Source organism: Panthera onca, chromosome B1 (assembly GCF_046562875.1).
Source record: "Panthera onca isolate mPanOnc1 chromosome B1, mPanOnc1 haplotype 2, whole genome shotgun sequence".
NCBI lineage: Eukaryota > Metazoa > Chordata > Mammalia > Carnivora > Felidae > Panthera > Panthera onca.
Genome location: NC_138342.1, coordinates 135295288 through 135315882, shown reverse-complemented (window position 1 = coordinate 135315882; position 20595 = coordinate 135295288). Strand labels below are relative to the sequence as shown.

At 36.8% G+C, this 20595-nt stretch overlaps 1 protein-coding gene across 2 annotated transcripts in view; it reads left to right on the top strand.

Moving 5' to 3' along the window:
* GASK1B (golgi associated kinase 1B) overlaps window positions 1–16621 on the top strand; it is a 46791-nt gene extending 30170 nt beyond the window's left edge. For both annotated transcript variants that reach the window (XM_078445651.2, XM_060653901.3), the window contains exons 4-5: window positions 12757–12983; window positions 15844–16621. In XM_078445651.2, the coding sequence (XP_078301777.2) occupies window positions 12757–12983; window positions 15844–16051 (435 nt within the window). In that variant the 3' untranslated portion in view covers window positions 16052–16621. The remainder of the gene's footprint in view (window positions 1–12756; window positions 12984–15843) is intronic.
* Window positions 16622–20595: the final 3974 nt, after the last annotated feature.

Sequence of the window (20595 nt, the reverse complement as noted above, 5' to 3'; positions counted from 1 at the left end):
TCTTAACGTAACAAATACCTTAAGGCATTTATTTGTTGCTTTTGGCCACTTCAACATCATGTGAAAGGCTTTCTTGGCTTCGGAGGTGTTTTATTTAAATAGTTTGCTTTATAACCATTTGTTCTGTTTCCTGTTTGCATAGCATAGTACTTTTTATTTTACTTTATAAACAAAACCCAGGAATTATAAGCATACAGGGTACTGCTTTTGAGATTCAATTCAATTCAACAAACTTGAATTGAGGAATTTCTGTGTTCTGTCTAGACAATTCCTAATCAATCTGTGAGGCTCAGTCATCATTTGAGATTTTGAGACTTGGCTTTGAATCTGACACAATGTCATTTCTATGCCTGGGAACTATTGTACTCTTGTTTCTCAGTGTAATTCCTCTCCAGATGTCCTCTTGGTTAATCCACACAGTCAATTCCCCTTTGACTATTCATGGAATACATCCCATTTACACATGCTCGCTCCTTCAGAATCCTGTCTTCCAAAGACAGTCTGATATAAGTCTTTGGAAGTCTGTGAAATCTGTCCCCCTCACTGAAGAAACTGACCTGCTAGCTTGTACCTGTCCCCTTAGCAGTTAGGCCTCAAAACCTTGGAGAGATTATGAAACCAAAAGTAGAATTGTATTGGCCTGTACTTCAAAAGGCAAATAGTTTCACTTTTTCTGACCTTCAAGTGGAATGTACGTCTGCTGCTAAAAACTTTCTACAGCAATATGACAGGATTGAGAAAGTAAACACAAAGGCACCGGCCTGTGAATCTCTGTTTTGGGCTTTGACATCATTGTTCTAGTGAAGGCCTGACTTTTAGAAACTGTGTTCTCTTACTTCACAGCATTTAAGCTATTTTTTTGATTCTTCATGGAGACAACTTTGAAGAGAAACAGTTGTCTAGCCATACTGACCCTGGTTTATCACAGAAGCATGGCTTATTAGCTACCTGGCCTTTACAACAAGAATGCATTTCTCTGGATCCTGGTCCACTTCCTGTGTTAAGACTGCTCTGTGTTTCAAAGCATATCCCTCCTGTTAAGGATCATACGGGTTCCTCAGATGTCTGCTTCCAACTTAAAAGCTTTTAGAATTTTATATATTCTTTCCGCCTACTGTCTAGCATTTATTCTCAGAGATTTCTGGCATTGATTATACTTAAAGCCTAATTTGCATAAAACGTGGACTAGGAAATTGGCTCACAGAGTCTGCTCTTTTATCAGTCTGAATCAAAGGGGAAAATGTCTGGTCAGGTAAGTTATATTCATAAGCTTCATATTGCTAAGTGACAACCAACTGAGCATTCCGGGGTCAATTCTAATTTAATTATTAATCAAAAGCACAGTATATGTTATTTAATGATATGCCATTTTTACTTATTTCAACCCTTGCCATGGAATTTATAGACTGGGCTGAAATTGATTAGTGCATAATTACTATGTCTCAATCCTAAATCTTGTATACATAGCTGGGCTGGAGAGATCAATGATTTGAGGCAGCCTGTGTGATTCCATAACAACCTTTCAATATTCAAAGATTGTTTAATGCATCATTTGAGCTAGCTTTGGGATTGGCTTCCCCACTAATCCTATGCCATTGAACCACAGACAATTTGAAACCAACCTTAACTGCTGTGTTCCAGGAAAATAGGAGGTCTAAACATCGGACCTGCATAAAGCCACCAGGAAGCAAATAAGAAAAGCATGGAAAACTCAATATAAATTGTATTTTCATAGGAACACTTGAGAGGACAGGCAGATGTTCATCTGGCTCAATGTTTTTTTTTTTTTTTTTTTTTTTTTTTTAATATTGAAAGCTCTTCAGCTGATTTTAATGTTCATTTATTTTTGAGACAGAGAGAGACAGAGCATGAACAGGGGAGGGTCTGAGAGAGAGGGAGACACAGAATCCGAAACAGGCTCCGGGCTTCGAGCTGTCAGCACAGAGCCCGATGCAGGGCTTGAACCCACAGACCGCGAGATCATGACCCGGGCCGAAGTCGGACGCTCAACTGACTGAGCCACCCAGGCGCCCCTGGCTCAATGTTTTTTGATGTAATTATTTTTAAAAGATTTATTTTGAAAACAATTTTGCCCACGGGTGCCTGGGTGGTTTAGTTGGTTAAGTGATTTCAGCTCAGGTCATGATCTCACGGTCCATGAGTTCAAGCCCCACATTGGGCTCTGGACTGTCAGTGCAGAGCCTGCTTGAGATTCTCTCTCCCTCTCTGTCTCTCTCTCTCTCTCGTCTCTCAAAATAAATAAGTAAATATCAAAAAAAAAAATAATTTTGCCCAATGAAGTAGATTCAGAGAGGGTTAAGTGAGAGCTGGTGCATAAAGATGCTGTTAGTTCCATGCCCTTGGCAACCATATTCAAGTGTTTGTTTATGGACATAAATAACTAAGAGATAAATGGAACTTGAAAAAATTAGTACCAGATGGGATTGTTTAGGGCAATGGCTTTCTTGTGGCTATTTCAGGGGGTCCGTGAGGTCAACACTATTTCCATAATAATGTTGAGACTGTTTTTTGCTTTTTTCATTATGTGGATATTCTCAGTAGTGGGTGAATCTGTTGGTGCCTCAGCATGAATCAAAGCTGGCACCAAATTGTACCAACAGCTGTCCTACTCTTCATTGCCACTGTGCTCACATGAAAAAATACAGGAAAAAAATGCCTGATTCACTTAAGAATTTCCTTGATGAAGCAACGAAACTATTGATTTTCTTAAATCTCTACTGTAAATATGCATCTTTTAAAAATTCTGTGTGGTAACATGGGAAGAATGCCTAAGGCACTTGTAATGCCTCCCACAGTGCAATGTTTGTCTTGAGGAAAACTGCTTATGCAATTGTTTGAATTGTGAGCTGAACTAGCTGCTTTTTTCATTAAACATCATTTTAACTTGATAAAACAATTCCATTTCTCTTATTAATTTTGTTGGAAAGTGTAGCGATTTCTTTCAAACAGTTTAACATTTGGTGGATGTATCAGTGTTATTTTTAATTTTAATTTTTTTCAAAAATTATTTATTTGTTATTTTTAAAGCTTTTATTTAAATTCTAGTTAGTTAACATATAGTGTAATGTTGGTTTTAAGAGCAGAATTTAGTGATTCATCACAGTGCTCATCACAAGTGCCCCCCCAGTGTTATTTTTAAATGAATTAATACATAGGTAGTTAATGTTTTTTAGGTTTAAATTCTATATAGTAAGTAGCCCACATAAATTAATCCCTTTTGGTGTCTTCAATGACTGTATGTGTCAAAGGTTCTTAAAGAAACTTTGAGAAGCGTGGCCTAGGGTCATTTTTCTGAAATAAACTTCCCTTTGTATAGTAGCTTATAACTTCACAAGTATTACAGCTCTGTGATTCTAAGATTCTGTGATTTTGATTTTATGATTCTGAGCTTTTTACAAGAAAATAGATAGAGGAAAACATGAAGGTCTTGTCTAAGGAGAGGTCTTTTGGTAGTTAGCTATCTGCATTAGATAGGTTTTAATAGGTGAGCTGAGTGAAGCCGGCAATCATTCCTTCATTTTTTCAACAGTTATTGAGTATGTGCATGGTGCAAGATGTGATATTGATCGATGTGGAGGATACACAGTGAATCATACTTAGAAGCATCCAGATTGTAATCTCCATGAAAACAAGAAACTTGTCTTTTCTACCTCGGGTGGCAGTATGATGAGTCAGGCAGAAATTGGTAGAAATTCACATCATACACTAGTTGTATCTCCTTGGACAAGTTACTTAGGATCTCAGCTTTTTTCTTACTTGTAATGTGGGGAAAAACTGATATGTATCCTTTTAGGTTATTTTGATAAAGACTTTATGATATAAACTTGGATTTTGTATCCAAGTTGCATAAAGGGCTTTATTTTATAGCTATTTGCTAACTCAAGGAGCATAAAAGCAAATCTATCTTCAAATAGGAACTTCTGTGTGTACATGTAGCAATAGTCTTTGAAAAAAGTTTAATTTAGGAAAGCAGAATTTATTTATTTACTATTTTCCCAACTCTATTGAAGTATACTTGACAAACACAATTGTGTTTGTACAATTGTAAAGTGTACAATGTAATGATTTGATGTTTGCCTATATCGTGAAATATTTACCACAATCAAGGTAACTTAAACATTTATCACTTCACATAGTTACCTTTTGTGTGTGTATGAGAGAGAATGCTCAAAATCTACTTAGCAAATTTCAAGTATGTAATATAGTATTATTATCTATAGTCTGAGCCTCAGAACTTATCCCTCTTGCAGCTAAAAGTTTGTACCCTTTGACCAACATCCTTTCATCTTCCCACTTTCCAGCCCTTGGCAACCACCACTCCACATTCAAGCAGTACTTATTTTTCAATAACCAGAGAATAATCCATCTGTCAGAATTAATTAGCTTTTTATAAAAAGAACCAATTTCCATCGAAAGATATGCGTTTAAATAGCTTTGGGATATGCTATATTAGCTTGTGTTAATCATGGTTAAAGAAAGAGTCAGTGACACTTGTTAAAGATAGTAAGGAAGACGATTCAAGATGATCCTTGTAGGGATAGGAACCATTGCAATGGGATTTTCTAGTGGGGGAGACAGATAAGGCTCCAATCTGAATACAGCATAGTCAAGTGTGAATGTGTAGCCAAGGAGCAGGATAGGGGTCAGTGGATGGCAAATTATGAAGAGGAAACACCAGGGGTAAGAGGAGTTCTAGTTTAAATGGCCTAACCATATGCTTGCTGAAGACAGACCAGGGTGATCAGACATCGCCCTGGGGTCAGTGGAAGATGAGGAAGATGAGATATTGAGAGTGATCAGGTATCAGTGGTGGGGGGGTTCTGGTTAAACTGATTTACAGGGTTTTGCTAAAACTAGATTTGATATGGAAGGCCAGGGAGAAAGTTTCAGGAGCCTAACTAAAGTTACATCAAGCAAAGAATCTTTGTCACTGTAATCAGAATTGTGTTTTCGCGTAGTCATTTAGATGATCTTGTTTTTGCCAATCTCCTTATAATAAAATACCACATTATTGGGGAAACTAAAATTGATAGAAATTCCGTAAAAATACTAAAAGCTAGTACAGTCAAGTCAAGCAAAAAGTTTTCAGTAACAGTGTTTCCTCAGATGTAAATGTTCGTAATCTTAAGCTTGTTTACAACTCTATTTAATGTTAAATTGTTAAAAATGGTGTTTCATTTCCTCAAAAGAAAGCACTTTTTAAACATTTTACTTATACCAAGGTTACTTTGTTTTTGGTTTACATTTATTTGTTTAATATAAACTCATTCCATAAATCAGAACTTTATGAAACATAAAAATTATTGTTTTCCTTAGTCTGAATGTTCTTTATAAATCTTTACAGGAAAGTGGGTGTGTCGTTGGCAGAGGCTGCTTCCTTGCAGCCCTGCTTGTGCAGATTACAGAAAGGGAATTTTCTTTGTCTAAAAGGAGATTTTCACTTGTTTGATGACTCTCTCCAGAGTCTTAATGTGGCAGAATGATGTTTGACTTCAGGTACTTTTTCTGGGGTACAGTATATGGATTCTAAACATTGCATCCATAGAAATAGATCCAAATATATTGCAGCCTTAAAAAATGCTTTTGTGTGTAAATACTGTTATTTCTTTGCTTATGATTCAGTAACATGGAAGAAACTAGAGATTCTGCATTCACTTGGTTCATATTGATAGATATCTTTATGGAATTCTAAGATTAGGTAGTATAGAGCAATGACTGCTATTTAGAGGCTGAGGCAAAAGAGAGCCTGTGACCACTGTTAGATGTATGTATTGCAAACTCATTTTACTTTTCTCATTGTTCATCAAATGTTCTGCTAGTCACGTTTACATGCGTAGTAATTTAACAGGCACCTGTTGCCATGGCAGCACAGAACACAAATGAAATCTATTATTTTATGAGGTGAGAGTTCCCAAGTGATACCGGTGTAGGTTGGTGAGACCACTTTTGATTTTGCTTGTGTGTAGTTCCCAAGGTAAGACACTAAGTCTGTATTAACAAGACTGTATTATCCTACCACGGGGACTGTAGGATTTGTTTGAAGTTCCTCTTTATGATCTGGTCTACCTTCACACATTCATTAGACTACAGGGATCCATCCAGTTTTTCACTGATAGCATGGCAATCATACCCTAGTTCACATCAAGACAAATTCATGTAGAAGGATTTTCCAATGTGAGTTAATAGCTTATAAGTAAGTCTATATGTTTTTGTGTTTCTCTGTACCTAGGGTGGGGCTGTTAATGGTAGCAATTCTCACTGTCTTTTTGCATTTCAGGAGCACCTGGGTGGCTCAGTCGGTTAAGTGTTTGACTCTTGATCTCAGCTCAGGTCATGACTCATGGTTCTTGGCCCCACATTGGGCTCCATACTGACAGTGTGGAGACTGCTTGTGAGTCTATCTCTCCTTCTCTCTCTGCCCTTCCCTCGCCCATATATGCACACACTCTCTTTCTCTCTCTCTCTCAAAACAGATAAATAAACATCAAAAACAAAAATAAAAACAAAGTGAATGCCAACTTTCAATAGTTCTTTTCATAACAGACATTTATCCAGTGCCTACTAGGTGCCAGGCCTTGGATGAGTTACTATGGTAAATTGTGAAATTCCATCTATTCCATGTCTTATTGTATTACTTAAACTCTTTCTCTAAAAATGCAGTTTTCTTTATAAAGGTTCTGTTTTTAAGTGGTTAAAAAAGCAAACAGCTTGAAAAGAGATGGTGATATTGACTTCCCAATCAGAAACACACATACATACACACGTATGCTCACTGAGACCCTTTAAGAGGTATGCGAAAACTGAGGTGGAAAAAATTTACAGGGTTATGTAATTTAACTAAAAAAGTTGAGTGAGGAAAATAGCTGGATCAGAGGAATTTCTCATCTAGATTAGGAAGAACATCTTCATTTTATTCTCTTCAGCTTGCCTGGGTTCCCTTTAGTTTTTGTTGTTTTAACATTTCCCTCGATGCCCTGTTCCCTTGCCTTTTACCTTTCTTCCAGCTCTACATGAGAAAATGATAGTGAAACGTGAAGACACGTCAGATTTTTTTGGCTTTCCTTATAGGTACAGTCCTCTCCCTCAGCTTTTCCTCTGCTACCTGCCTTCACCTTCACCTTAGCGACAATGTAGTCTTGCACCGTGCCACTCAAAGTGTGATTCAAGGACCCTGCTGATTGACTAGTCTGTGACAAGTACAAAAATTGCAAGTCAACACTTAGAAACTTTAGTAGCAGTTTGGTAAAGTAATTTCATCTGTTTATTCTCACAAACTATTTGGCTGGTATTTTGTACTTTTAAAAATTTTATTTCTCTGAGGGTGCCTGGGTGGCACAGTCGGTTAAGCATCTGACTCTTGGCTTTAGCTCGGGACATGATCTTGTGTGGGATTGAGGCCCATCGAGCCCTGTGCCATGAGCATGGAGCCTGCTTGGGATTCTCTCTCACTCTCTCTCTCTCTCTCTCTCTCCTCTCTCTCTCTGTTTCTCCATCTCTCTCTGCCCCATTTAGTTTAGAAAACTAAAATTTTCTCTAGTAATAAATTATTATTTTTAAGTTTATTTATTTATTTTGAGAGAGAGTGAGAGCACAAGTGCAAGCAGGGGAGGGGCAGAGAGAGAGAAGGAGAGAGAGAGAATCCCAGGCCGGCTTCATGCTGTCAGCGAGGTCCTGATGTGGGGCTCAGAGCTCAATCCCACCAACCATGAGATCACGACCTGAGCCCAAACCCAGAATCAGATGTGCTTAACCAACTGAGCCACCCAGGTGCCCCTATTATTATTATTTAACAAACGACAACCCACATGAATTGTGGGGCTGAGGGAAAGAAAAATCAAAACCGCTTGGTCTTTCACTACAGTCTGAGAAGCGCTGGTCTAATGTACTCTCAGTTTTTCTAAAGGTGTCTTTTGATTTCCTACTTTCACGCCTTTGCTTATTTTTTTTTTAGCTAAGACTTCCTGTCTCTCAAAACACAACTGTAATATCTTCTCCTTCATGCATTTTTACCTAAACTCCTACACTGCAGTTCTTCGTACTTCTGCTGAAAGCTTATAACCAGCATTTGCTGAATGCAGTAACATTTACTATTCTATACAAAGGCACTTGGCTTTTTTGCAGTGCCTGCCACCTTGGCTACACCTGAGAGATACAACCAGGATGGGAAAGAGCATGGACTTTGAGATCATAGACATCTGGGTTAGAATCCTGAGTTCTGTCATTTATGAGCACAGGGACCTTGGGTCAGTCAACGAGCCTCCTTGTGCCTCTCTGTCTTTGCTTATCAGATGAGACTGTGGGTAGCACCCATATCTTCAGGTTGCTCTGAGGATTAAATGAAGCAACACGTGTAAAGCATTCCGCACACAGTTCCTGGCACAGAGTAAATACTCAGTAAATGACTGCTGTTATGTTTTTCATTAATATGAGGAGCACTTTTAGAATATTTTTTTCTTGCTTTTGTTCAGGCATTGCCTGAAATTAGTCATTTAATCCCATTATTTTGAGGAAAAAGAAAATGTGAAGAAAGTACCTCAGTTGCTTTGATAGACCCACATTTTGAAGGCACAGCTAGAATGGGTGGTGTGCAAAGGGTGGAAAGTCATTGGATTTCTGTAGATTCCTAAGGGGCTCTGGAGAGCTAGTCAGTGCAGTGCAGGCATCCTTGTTTAGGCTCTGTAAACATAACTGAGTCACTCAGGAGATGTTTTCATGCAGGCAAAAGTAACACCACCAAAAGGAAAATGGAATTAAAAAAAGAAACTTTAGGAGAAGGCAGTATATCTAAAAATATTGCCACGACCAACCAAAAAAAAAAATTTGGCTGGAACACCTGGATTTTTCTGAGTATAATTTTAGTTAGGTAAACATTGAAAAGATATATTTTCCTAAAAGAGGACAGAGTAATTTTATGGAAAATGATGGTTGGCAGTAATCTTCCGATTCAGAGGTTCAATTTTGTAAAAGATTTTCCTTGTTTAAAGGGTGAGAGGTTGTGAATTTGAACAAGTTGCAGAGATGATGATCAATACTCATAGTCGCTTACCTGATACAATTTACCCCCAGTGAGCCTTCTTTGTAAGATAATTATCTAAGGATGCAGACATGTTCATGTGAACTACAGTGCTTAATTATGCGATAGTTAAGTGAAATGATTGTTTTAATGTGTGCACTAAAAAGTATATTAGCACCATATTATGGATTCGTAGCTATCTAGGATATGCTTTATTAGGCTTTAAAAATAGGTACACTCTCTTGGCAGTAAGCAGATATATATTCAATATATAACTAAATTAAATGCCAGGCACATGGCACTGAATTTAAGGGAGTGGATGATGGTTTTGTGGTCAAATTATTTTGGGTATATTGAATGTGAATTCAAAAGGAAGACTATAAGCAAAATTCTGAGAAGAGCTAGGGAACAAGATTTAAGAGCTACGTAAGCCCTTGCTAGACAAGGGCAATAATACAAAGACATAATTTACTATAGTTAGAGGATAAGAAAGACAAAGTAAAACCCAGATTATTTAGGCCTTACAGACTGGGTCTGTATCTGTAGGTGTACACACAAACACATACACACATATACACACTCAACACGTGTTACTGTACCCACCAACTTCAAGTGTAAATCTGAATAAAAGGAGGGGTAAACATCTTATGGAAGAGGAGTTGAGTTGAACACACACACCCGTTTTTAATAATAAGGTCTGTTAGACTTGAATGGCACAACAGTCTGTCGGGGAAGCGGTGAAATCATCACAGACTGTTGAGTGATTCAAAATTAGATCAGATAAAGCACTTTAAAAATACACTGTAGGAAACAATCTCATGCTGGGAAGGCAATAAAAAAATGACCTAACTTGGTCTTTTCCACCTCTAACTTTTAATGCTTCCTTGTAGTTTAAAAATAGAAAAGTATAATATTTATAGAAGTACCGAAAGTTGGGGTCTAAACTCTAAAGTGCTTATCATTTAACACTAATATATTTGATACTCATGGCTTTGTTGTAGAAATGACAGAAATGTAGCTATAGGTCTTAGTCTTTTCTTCACTGGTGTGAAATCAAAAACGAAGAGAGCTCAGGGTTCAGGACACCATTTGTGAAGAGTTTGATAGATTGGTCCTTATAACTTAAGTTCTAAACCATTTATCCAACATAACAGACCTTGATGTTGTAGTCAAAAGTAAATAGGATTTATTTTTTTCCATGTATTATGTTTTTCCCCGTGTATGCCATTATGACCGCATATAAACATATGATGATGAGGGGACAATGGTATAGAGAGTTTTGGAGAATTAATAGTTAATGTAGCAAAAAAAGGGGAGATTGGATGAGAAGCAGCTTCTAGAAAGCCTATTTTTCATGTCCCCCCTGATTCCCTGATCTTAGCTTAAATAATTGCCAATCAGATACAATCTCTTTATGTCACTTGGTTTCTCTTATATTCAAAGGCAGTCAAGTTACTACACAAAATTAATCAGACTGTGTGAAGAGAAAGGGCACAATAAATTTTTCTAATAGTTTCTGATCTATGCTTTTTTTCATCTAACCTATAGTGATTTGCTTGGGGCACTCTTGCTCACCTTTGGGGAACCCCTGTCCTCATGTCAGGCAAATACACTTTAACCAGAAGTGGGAACTTACTGTTCTCTGTAGTCGGCCTCTGTGACCTTTTGGAGAAATCATTGCTGAGACTTATAGCCCCATGGATCAGCTGCCTGGAGCCAATCCTGACAGAGGCTTCCCTTTATCTGTAGGTTGCTTGTGGATCAGCAGTATACCCCCCTGAGCTATCCACATGCCTCTTGGCTCACTGACCACCCCTGCCCCATGTGACTGGTTTTATGCAAATGTCATAGAAAATTGGCTTAGGCTGACCTCTTTTATAATCCTTGTTTCTCAAAATATTGCTATTTGGTACAAAGTTCACTTATGTGCGGAAAACAGAGGAAGGTCATTCGTCCAGTTCTTAAAGTTTGCTGTGGTAGTGAGACAAAATTAAATGACCACTTCATTTCCCTTTGGGAGTAGTGGTGGTGGGGAGGTACTGACCATGGGCAACTCTTTTCCTTGGTGCCCAGCCCACTGACAGGTGGTAGAAGATGTTCAATAAACATTTGTTGGATGAATGAGTGAATGAGTGGGGACCATTTCAAAGTAGGCTAAATTTTAGCACTACTCTCTCAGCATTCCTTCCTGAGCAATTGGCCTCCTCGAGTGGCTAGCCCCACAGGATCTGCAAAAACACAAGGGAAGAGAAAGGATGGGAATGACTGCCAAAGGAATAAAAGTGACAGCGTTCAGTCCAGCTGTTTTTTGAATCATGAGCATATGTACTTTCTTCGACTAGCCTTAAACTGTTCACCATGATGTGTTAGGGGGTAAATCATGGAATTTTGGAGACAAATATAGTTGTGTGTCAATCTTTGCTACTTACGTATATTCTACCAAGAGCAGATTATTTAACCTCTCTGAGGCTCAGTTTTTCTTCATTAGCGTGGAGAAATTGCCTTTTGTCTTCGAAGCTTGTTTTGAGGTAAATCATGTCATATAGTGTGTGTGTGTGTGTGTGTGTGTGTGTGTGTGTGTGTGTCAACAATTATAACTGTTTTCAGGTTTTTTTTGAATATCTTCTGGGTGCCTGCGTCAGGGCTGGAGGGTGTATACATATTTTAATTAATCTTCTTACTGACTGTAAAAGGTATAGTACAATAGTATCATTCCCATCATACAGGTAATTAAGTTGAGAGTCAGTGACGTAAAGGAATCTACACAAGATTGCATAGCTAAGTGTGAGAACAGAGATTTGACTTGAAATTTATCTAATTCCTAAACTGAGGCTTTTTGAGCCTCTACTCAGAAGTAGACTTCACTCCCAGTGCAGAGCCCAGTGTGGGGCTCAAACTCACGACCTGTGAGATCAAGACCTGAGCCAAGATCAAGAGTCAGACGCTTAACTGAGCCACCCAGGTGCCCCTAAGCTGAGGCTTTAATTTACCCTGATTAATAAATATTATTTCTTTCCTGCCCCAAAGAAATGAAAATAACACAATTTTCCCTTTCTAATTAATCTATTTACCTCTTCTGTAGGGTAGAATCCCTATCCCTGTAATAAACCCCACTGGGCCCAATAGCTTTGTTCATTCTGCTCACTTATTTAGAATCTAATTGTGGTGTCCACGCAGGTAGTGTTTTTCTGTTATCATTATTGAATGTCACATCTTTTCCAAAGATTTGTTCTATGTTATTTCAGGTTAGATAGTATAATACTAAAGTCCAGAGAAACTAGGGGATGCAGTAAACTTTTAGAGCCACTGAGATAATTCAGGTTTTCTATAACCCAACCCAAGGAAGAAAACAAGATACAGCCTTTAGCTATGTGAAAGTGCAGTGGTTTCCATCTTTTGTCATGAATACAGTCAGAGATTCTTCTGGCCATGTGTCTACATATGATGTCAGTGGGAATTTTTAATACTAAGGGTGGAGATGTCTAACTTGGATGATCTGACTTTGGAACTGTTAGAAGCTGGAAATGCTTTTAACCATGGCTGAGTCAGAAGGATATGAACCCTGGACTTATTCTGACAGTTGCCTTTAATTAAGTGAGCCTGACCTTATTAGATTCTGGCAAGGCAGCTATTTAGAAAACACTAATTCTTTGGAAATCTAGCTCTTCCAAGTTTTGTTTTTGCTCAGCATCTTGGATATTGTTTTCGTTTTCCATTTTCAGATTTATAATCGCTTAGATATAAATTGCTGTGGATTCAGACCTCGAAAGGAAGATGCCTGTGTACAGAATGGACTGAGGCCAAAGTGTGACAACCAAGATTCTGTGGCTCTAGCACACGTTATCCAGCGAAAGCATGACCCAAGGCATTTGGTCTTTATAGACAACAAGGGTTTCTTTGACAGAAGCGAAGATAACTTAAACTTCAAATTGTTAGAAGGCATCAAAGAGTAAGTTTTATGCTATAGTAACATCTGCAGGACATCACATTTCTGTTACATAAGTAGTACGGTTTTGAGAAAACTTAAATCCTATTTAACCTATTTAATCCTGATTTAACCCTTGAATGGCATTGTACATCTGGAATCTGGGAATGGAGGTCCCGTAATGGGAAACAGACCTAAGCCAAAACGAACAAGATCACAGTCATGGCGTCACTATCACCAACCCATGCAACCTAGAAAACTCTTGCTACATTTCACATCTATCGTGTTGCTTGGCCCTCAGTGGAAATCCATGTGGGTAAGGGTGGAAGCATGCAGGGACCTCTGTAATAGGAATTGACAGAGCATGGATGAGCATGTGGCAGAAGCTCCATTATCAGGCCATGGGGCAGGGAAACTAACAGGCATGCAGATATTGACACGGCGGGATGTCCAAAGGCACAATAAACTCAAGAGACTTATGGATGCAGTAGGAAATTAGAGCTAATCTGCTGACTAGGACACAGTATTAAAGGATAGTGGCCATTTAATTCAGGTAGAAAGGTTTTGGAACATTTAGAAATCTTTCCAGTAGACATAGACTATGGGGAAAAGTATCTTAAGTTTATCTCTTTGGAAATAAAGGAAACTAACGGGAACCCTCCTATAGAGTCTGGGCTATTCAACCTTGGCTGCAGCCACTGAGGCTGAATTTCAGGCCCCAGCTCATAGCCACTCTTCTTGGTCTTCCTACCTTAGTCAGAAATCAGAGTGTCTGGGACACTGGGGTATGTTTGAGACTTGAAAATAAGGGGGTGCATTGGTGGAAGACTGAGCCAGCTGTGTGAAGCTAAGTGACTTCTAGAGAGCACATGGATGAGTCTAAAACTGAGGGTAGAACTCCAGTTTTTCAAATCCAAGTCCAATAATTTTCTTTCAGTAACTTGTGTGGTTCATGCTGTTATTTTTATTCTTGTTAATAACACTGAGGCCTATTTCTTTAGTTCTTCCTAGCACTCCGAATCAGCTAATGTGTATTTTATGTACTTTCAAGACTAAAGGTAATACTGTTCCTATGAGAGTTTCATGAGCCCCAATTTCATGAGTTTTTGCCATGTATTACCCTGTTAATACTCGTTTTCACATCTCTTTGTGGATTTTAGGTGAATATATAGCAGATTCTTTCTTTAAAGTGTTAAACTAAGGAAATTTTATATGCAGAAAAATTTACAAAATGCATCACTTACTGAGTTGATGTCATGGAATCTTCTTAAATCTCTAAATTTTCTTTAGGAATTAGGAGTGCTGGAGAATATGGTCCATCCATTCTATACATTCATATTAATGTGAATATTGTTTTATTTATGCTTTCAAAGAAGATTTAACATTAAATGCAATATGAGGAGTAATGAGTTTAAAGTGAAATTTTCTTTGAATAGGTAAATCACACTTTGCAAAGCAAAAATGAGGACTTTGCTAGCCCAGATTTATGCATAGACTATTCCTATTAATCAATATAATGCACAGACAGGTAATTTTTTTGATTTTCCTTTATGAAAAGGATTAGTCACTAACGAGATCCATGATTTTAACAGTTTCATCTCATACACTCTGACACAGCTAAATTAGTTGAAGGGTCATAGAACTTATATATCATGGATTATTAATATTTCATAGAGGAAAATGCTTACTTAATTAATACTGTGGCCACTAAATTATATCGTACATGTCTCTAGGGAGCTAAGAGCATCTTATCAGCATTATTTAATTCCATTCTTACTCAGATTCATTAAGCACATCCAGCATTGTGGCCTTTGGTCTTTCTGCAGCACTCATGCCCCTTGAATGCCACCCCTAGCTCACTCCATTGAAATTTGGAAAAGGTGTTTCAGAGGCCTGAAACTTTGGGCTATTTGTACATCTCAAACAAGCGTATATTCTTGTTTTCGTTTTTAAGGAGCAACTAAGTTTACTTGAAAATTACTGTTAAACCCCATGATTTTATTGTGCGTTCATCAGTATTTGAATGAAAGCTGGATGGGGCCAATGGGGGATTCAAACATTCCTTAAGATTTTGAACCAGAAACTTGACAAAGTTCTTCCAATAATGTATGTGCTAGACCCTCTGTTTTTACTTTCTAAAAGAACAGCAGGACATATTGCCCCTCTTAACATAGTTCAGCAAGGACCTTTCCGGATTGGCCTCAGGTTTTCCAGGGATGGTTCATTGTGGTATGCCTTGGCTCCAAAACTTGAGTTTTGCTAAATTTATTTGAAAACAATTTAATATTCCAGTTTAGTGACATGCTCCCAGATTCTCAGAATTCCTGAAGTATAATCTGAATCAGAAGCAATTCTTCATTTAATTGGGCATTATGTAATGATTTCTTTCTTTTTTTACTACCTACATTTTGGATTATTTCACATTAAATTCAGGCGTGCATTTGTCAGCATTTTGCTTCTCACATTTTCTTGCATAAAACCCCACATTGACACTTATGAGGATACTATTCTACTTGACAGATTGAAGAGGTTTCCATGGGTGAAATGGAGCTTAAGATGGAGGAAAGTATTTTTGCCCAGCTAACAGAACTCTTTAATTCTGTGCCTCTCTTTGCCTACAGATAATGACCTTAAGTAAGACATTAGTATGTCAAGTTCTCAATGGAAAATTCAGCATAGAAAATTCAGTTCCCTTGAAACATATTCTTCTAGTATATTATTATTAAGAGAAGTATGTCAGTTTGACAGTGACAAAAATGTTTTCATTCTCCAGGTACCATTTGATAGTGTGATTTATGCCAGATTAATGAAGGGCAAAGCAATTGGGTAAGGCATAATATTTCTAAGCAATTACTAAGAATGAAATATCATTTTATCTTCTCAGGTTTCCCGAATCTGCAGTTTCTGTTTTGAAGAGCCAGCACTTGCGGCAGAAACTCCTTCAGTCCCTGTTTCTTGATAAAGTTTATTGGGAAAGTCAAGGAGGTAGACAAGGAATTGAAAAGCTTATTGATGTAATAGAACAGAGAGCCAAAATCCTTCTCACCTACATCAACGCACATGGGGCCAAAGTATTACCTATGAATGAATAATGAAAGGATCTTCTGGCTAGAATACTAGATATATTTATGCATTTTGTTTTGTTTTGTTTTGTTTTGAAATCAGGTACACAAACCTCAAGTCCTTTTAGGAATGAGGCAGCGTGGAGGAATACATAAAAGAAATGAATTTGACCAAGTGTATATGATGGATCTGAGCTCTATAAGCAGGCTTAAAACCTTTTAAAAAACATACTGTTCAAAAAATATTTGTTTATATTTTTCTCTAACATCACATCATAGGAGTCTCAACATCTGGTTACAGGTGGCCGCAATTATTATTCCAGTTAGCTTTGTCATGCCATTTAACGGAACAGCGTAAACCAGAGGTGCGGACTCCTTTAACAAGGCATATTTTATGCCATATTAACTGGTCTGACTGAGTACTGATAGGAATGGCTCTTGATATTCTTTGGTTGCTGATTGTTAAAACAGGGCAGCCTCAATATGACCCAGAGGCGATTCTACATTGGAAACCTGAGGCTGCCATCTGCAAAAAACATCAGGGTATGCGATAATTCTACATAGAAATGGTGGGTTATTTGCAAAAGCACCAGTATATATTTTATTTTATTTTATCTATAAATGATCAGCCATCTCTGATTCTGAGCAGCAAGAATCACATTTTCCATTTTTTAAGTAAATTTATTTTGTTTTCAATATAGAAATCATCCAAATCTGACGGTTTATATATTAGGTAGTTTTGCTTTCTCAGTTTGAGTCCAGTTTATGTCTAGTGGCTTAGAAATTAAATAATTTTAAGGTACAAGTTACCTATTTGAAAATATTATTTTAGAATGCCTTTTTTAATGGATGCTCTTTTGAAAAATTTTGTCATTTTTACAGTGGATACACTATAGTTTTTGTATATTTTATAAATAATAGTGGATTTCTTCAGATTTGTTCTAATTATACTTAGACTGATTTAATTGATCTTGCTCAGATATTGACAACAGAACCAGATATCGAATGTATTTAAATATATTGTTTGGCTTATTCTAATATGAGAAATATGAACAAAATAAATTAAAACCTGACTCTTTTCAATTCTCCTCGATGACTAGAACTAACAGTGAATTTGGATACTATTCAGGCTCAAATAATTCTCCCCAAACTCCCTCTACCTTCATTTAATTTTAATCCCCCCCATTAGGGACGTGGACATATAGTTTTCATGTGTTGGGTCTTTGTGTTTTGGCAAGATACCATTGCATTTTCTGTGTCCTAATCAAGGGCAACTTAATATCACCATAAATTAGAACTACTAAAGGCATTAAAATGAAGACTGTTTTTTTAAATATAACTATATATTCTAATTTATACAAATGTGTCGAGGCAAAATGTCAAAACAACATGGTAACTACAAGAGGTAGTTACCTTGGTAAGGCCAAGGAGAGAGGGGTCATTTGATTATCTAATTATAACTTTTCTAGGCTCACATTCATGTACTGTTTTCTAGCATCCTTATTTGCTGGGCTGACCTTTGGAGAAGTGGTCTTCAGACCATTCTTTTCTTCCATTATCCCTCTACAGCTCTGAGTTCCTCCCTCTGATTCTACACACTCAGCAAACTCTGACTCTCCTGAGTCTCCTCTTTTACCTGTTGTATTTGGGCTTTTTAAGTCCCCCTTTCCCTCATTAATCAGTATATTACTAAAAAAAATTGGCCTAACAAAAGTTTGGCGACCCAGGTTTTATATTGAGCCATTGACTTGAAATAACTCTTTGTGAGGTTGCCTTATACCTTGCCTTATCAAGCTGGCATGTTTGCATTTTCATATGCTTTTTATGGAATATATCATCTTTATCTAAATTTGTGAAATTAATGGTGAGAATTCCCATATCCTCAGAAATGAGCTTTAATTTTGTGTCTCAAGCTACACTGCTTTTGGGCAGCCGGGTTCACTCTTACGTGGATCCAGCTTTCCTTATTTCCCTCCAGTTATTCTGACATGCTTAATATTAAATGAAAGGTCCGGGAACACATGTTTATTTTAGTCACCTTTGCTTTTTAACAATGATTTTGTGCTATAATCAGTGAATAATTCATGCTGCATTATTTTTGAATAATGGATAGCTGCAGCGCCAGGCTTTTAATTTTAAGTAATGCTCTTTTCTCTTACTGAAACAATGAGAGTACCCTGAGCCTTTCAAATGCACTCAGATTATGCTGTGGTTTGGTTCACGTAAGCATATTATGTGGTTTATTTATAACTTGATAAATTTAAAATAAAACAATTTACCTTGGCAGACATGCAAAAGCTGATTGTTGTGTGATTTATTTTCTTTAAGCTGATAATATGCAAATAAATGCATATCTGAAAAATCTATAATAAAAATATTAGAAATTAAAGATGTGTGCTTTTTATTTTGTAAATGGGTTTTCTTTTGATAGATTACTCTTCTTCAGAAGTTAAGTATAGAAGACTGTTTGCTACCGTTGCCCATGGTGAAAGAAACAATTGAACCATTAAGAGTTTTATTGGATTGTGTTTATGTATGCATATATTTGGTATTGTTACTAGTGATATCATGCTTTCTCTTGGTGCATATACAACATTGTTTTAGGTGGTATGCAAATTAGTTAACAGATGTCACAAACTGTGAGAGGTTAGTTTTTGTTTCTCTTTTCTGGGGGTGAGTCTTAGAATTAAAGTTAAGGTTTTCCAAAGAACATTCTTATTTATTAAGTTTATTAGGTACCCAGGGAATTTATTGAAATATAAAATGTCTTAGACTTATGTTCAAAATATTTATGATCTCTGAGCCTGTATAATAGCCTGTTTATTCTGACATGCTTAATATTAAAGGTCCAGGAACACAGGTTTATTTTAGTCACCTTTGCTTTTTAACAATGTATACATTACATTATATCTAATGACTAAAATAACCTGGATATAGATTTATCTACAGTGTCTTATGACATTCTAATGTTTATCTCAGCGCAGAACAAGGTAGGGCACATTTAGAGCACTAGTCTGAAAATAAGATATGGAAATTGCACATGGGTCAAATAAAGATGATAAAGACCCTCCTCTAAAAACTAGTATCATCAAGAATTAAGAACTTTTATTCATGAAAGACAATTTGACTTCTTAGAAAAGTTATCTGACACTTTGAAATAGCCAGAAGAGATTTTTGAGTGTTCTTTCAGTGCAATGCTGGGCTTGCTTTTGTATTGAATTGTCTATTTAACAATGTTGTAGGGCAGAGGTCAACTTGTAGATTTTTATCCCATAGAGATGCAAATAATTTCTGCCTGGTGGAAAAGACAACCCTAACGGTTTTGCAGTTTATTACCCTGTTGGACATTGACCAGTTTTATATCTAGTCCAACAATCTTATCCTAACATTGCCTGTAGATACTTGGCTTTTGAAATACTCTTTGAAATGGTTTTACCATCTTACTGGTTTTCTCATTAATTTAATTGTTTAAATAAAATCTTTGACATATGTTCATTTTATATTTGCATAAGGATTGCAGTTTCATTCTTTTGAAAATTTTGCCTGTATAAACTTTTGACTACAGAGTCCTATTCTGTTTGCTTGATAGTCATGATTTTAAATTTTTGAAAATGTTATTTTAATAATCTTTCAAAACATTGTTATATACTTTAAGAACTGAAGGGTACCATGTGATTAGCGTTTTGAGCTTATTTTCCTTTAATCTTTTAATTTTTTAAAGATTATCAGCCGATTATCTAGTTCAAGGTCTGACTCAGAGGGGTTGCTGGCAGATTGTTTTGCAACCTAAAAATGCACATGGTAAGTGAATGAAGTCACAGAAGTCTTTTCTTACAACAACATTGCATATGGTTAACTTAGTTCAACCATTTTTTTTTTCCATCTTAGAAAGTTACCTTTTTACCATTGTGATTCCAAAGTGCATTTAGTTTACTGATAAAAAAATGCACAATTATGTGCACATTAAGAAATCTCTATGCATCTCCTTTCTAAAAAAAGTAATCTGTATTTCTTAGCAGTACTTGTCAAGATTTCTAAAGCTTTTGAGACAAAGAGCTAAAAAATAAAACCTCCCTTGTCAGTGGCTTTAATCACATGCTGCAGAATAGCTAGCTGGGCTATATTTCAAAAGGCAAACTGGGCTGCAAAGAGTGGGACCAGTCACTAAATGAGACCGAAACAGCTGTGATTTTGCAAGATGTGCCAACATTTTCTTTAGCTCCAGGACACCAGGCATTATTTGGCTCATAAAGTACCCTATTTTATTGGCTCAACTTCTGTTTAGAACAAGAGATCTTGTTCTGTATCCTTGTTTCAGGCCCTCAGGGGTGTTAAAATTGAGGTCAGCATTTATTTTTTTTCCTCATAGTAACTTTGTATAAAACAAAAACTTTGATTTAGATATCCTCTCCAACTTTGTGAAATACATTATCATTAAGCTTGCAAGATTCGGGCCTTTCTTAAGAGAATGATGGAATAATGTATAGCCTCTCGTAAGTGTCAGTTTTCCACTCTTAATCAGGTAATAAGTGCCAGTTACAATATAGGACGTGAGTTTTGGTGACTATTGTGAG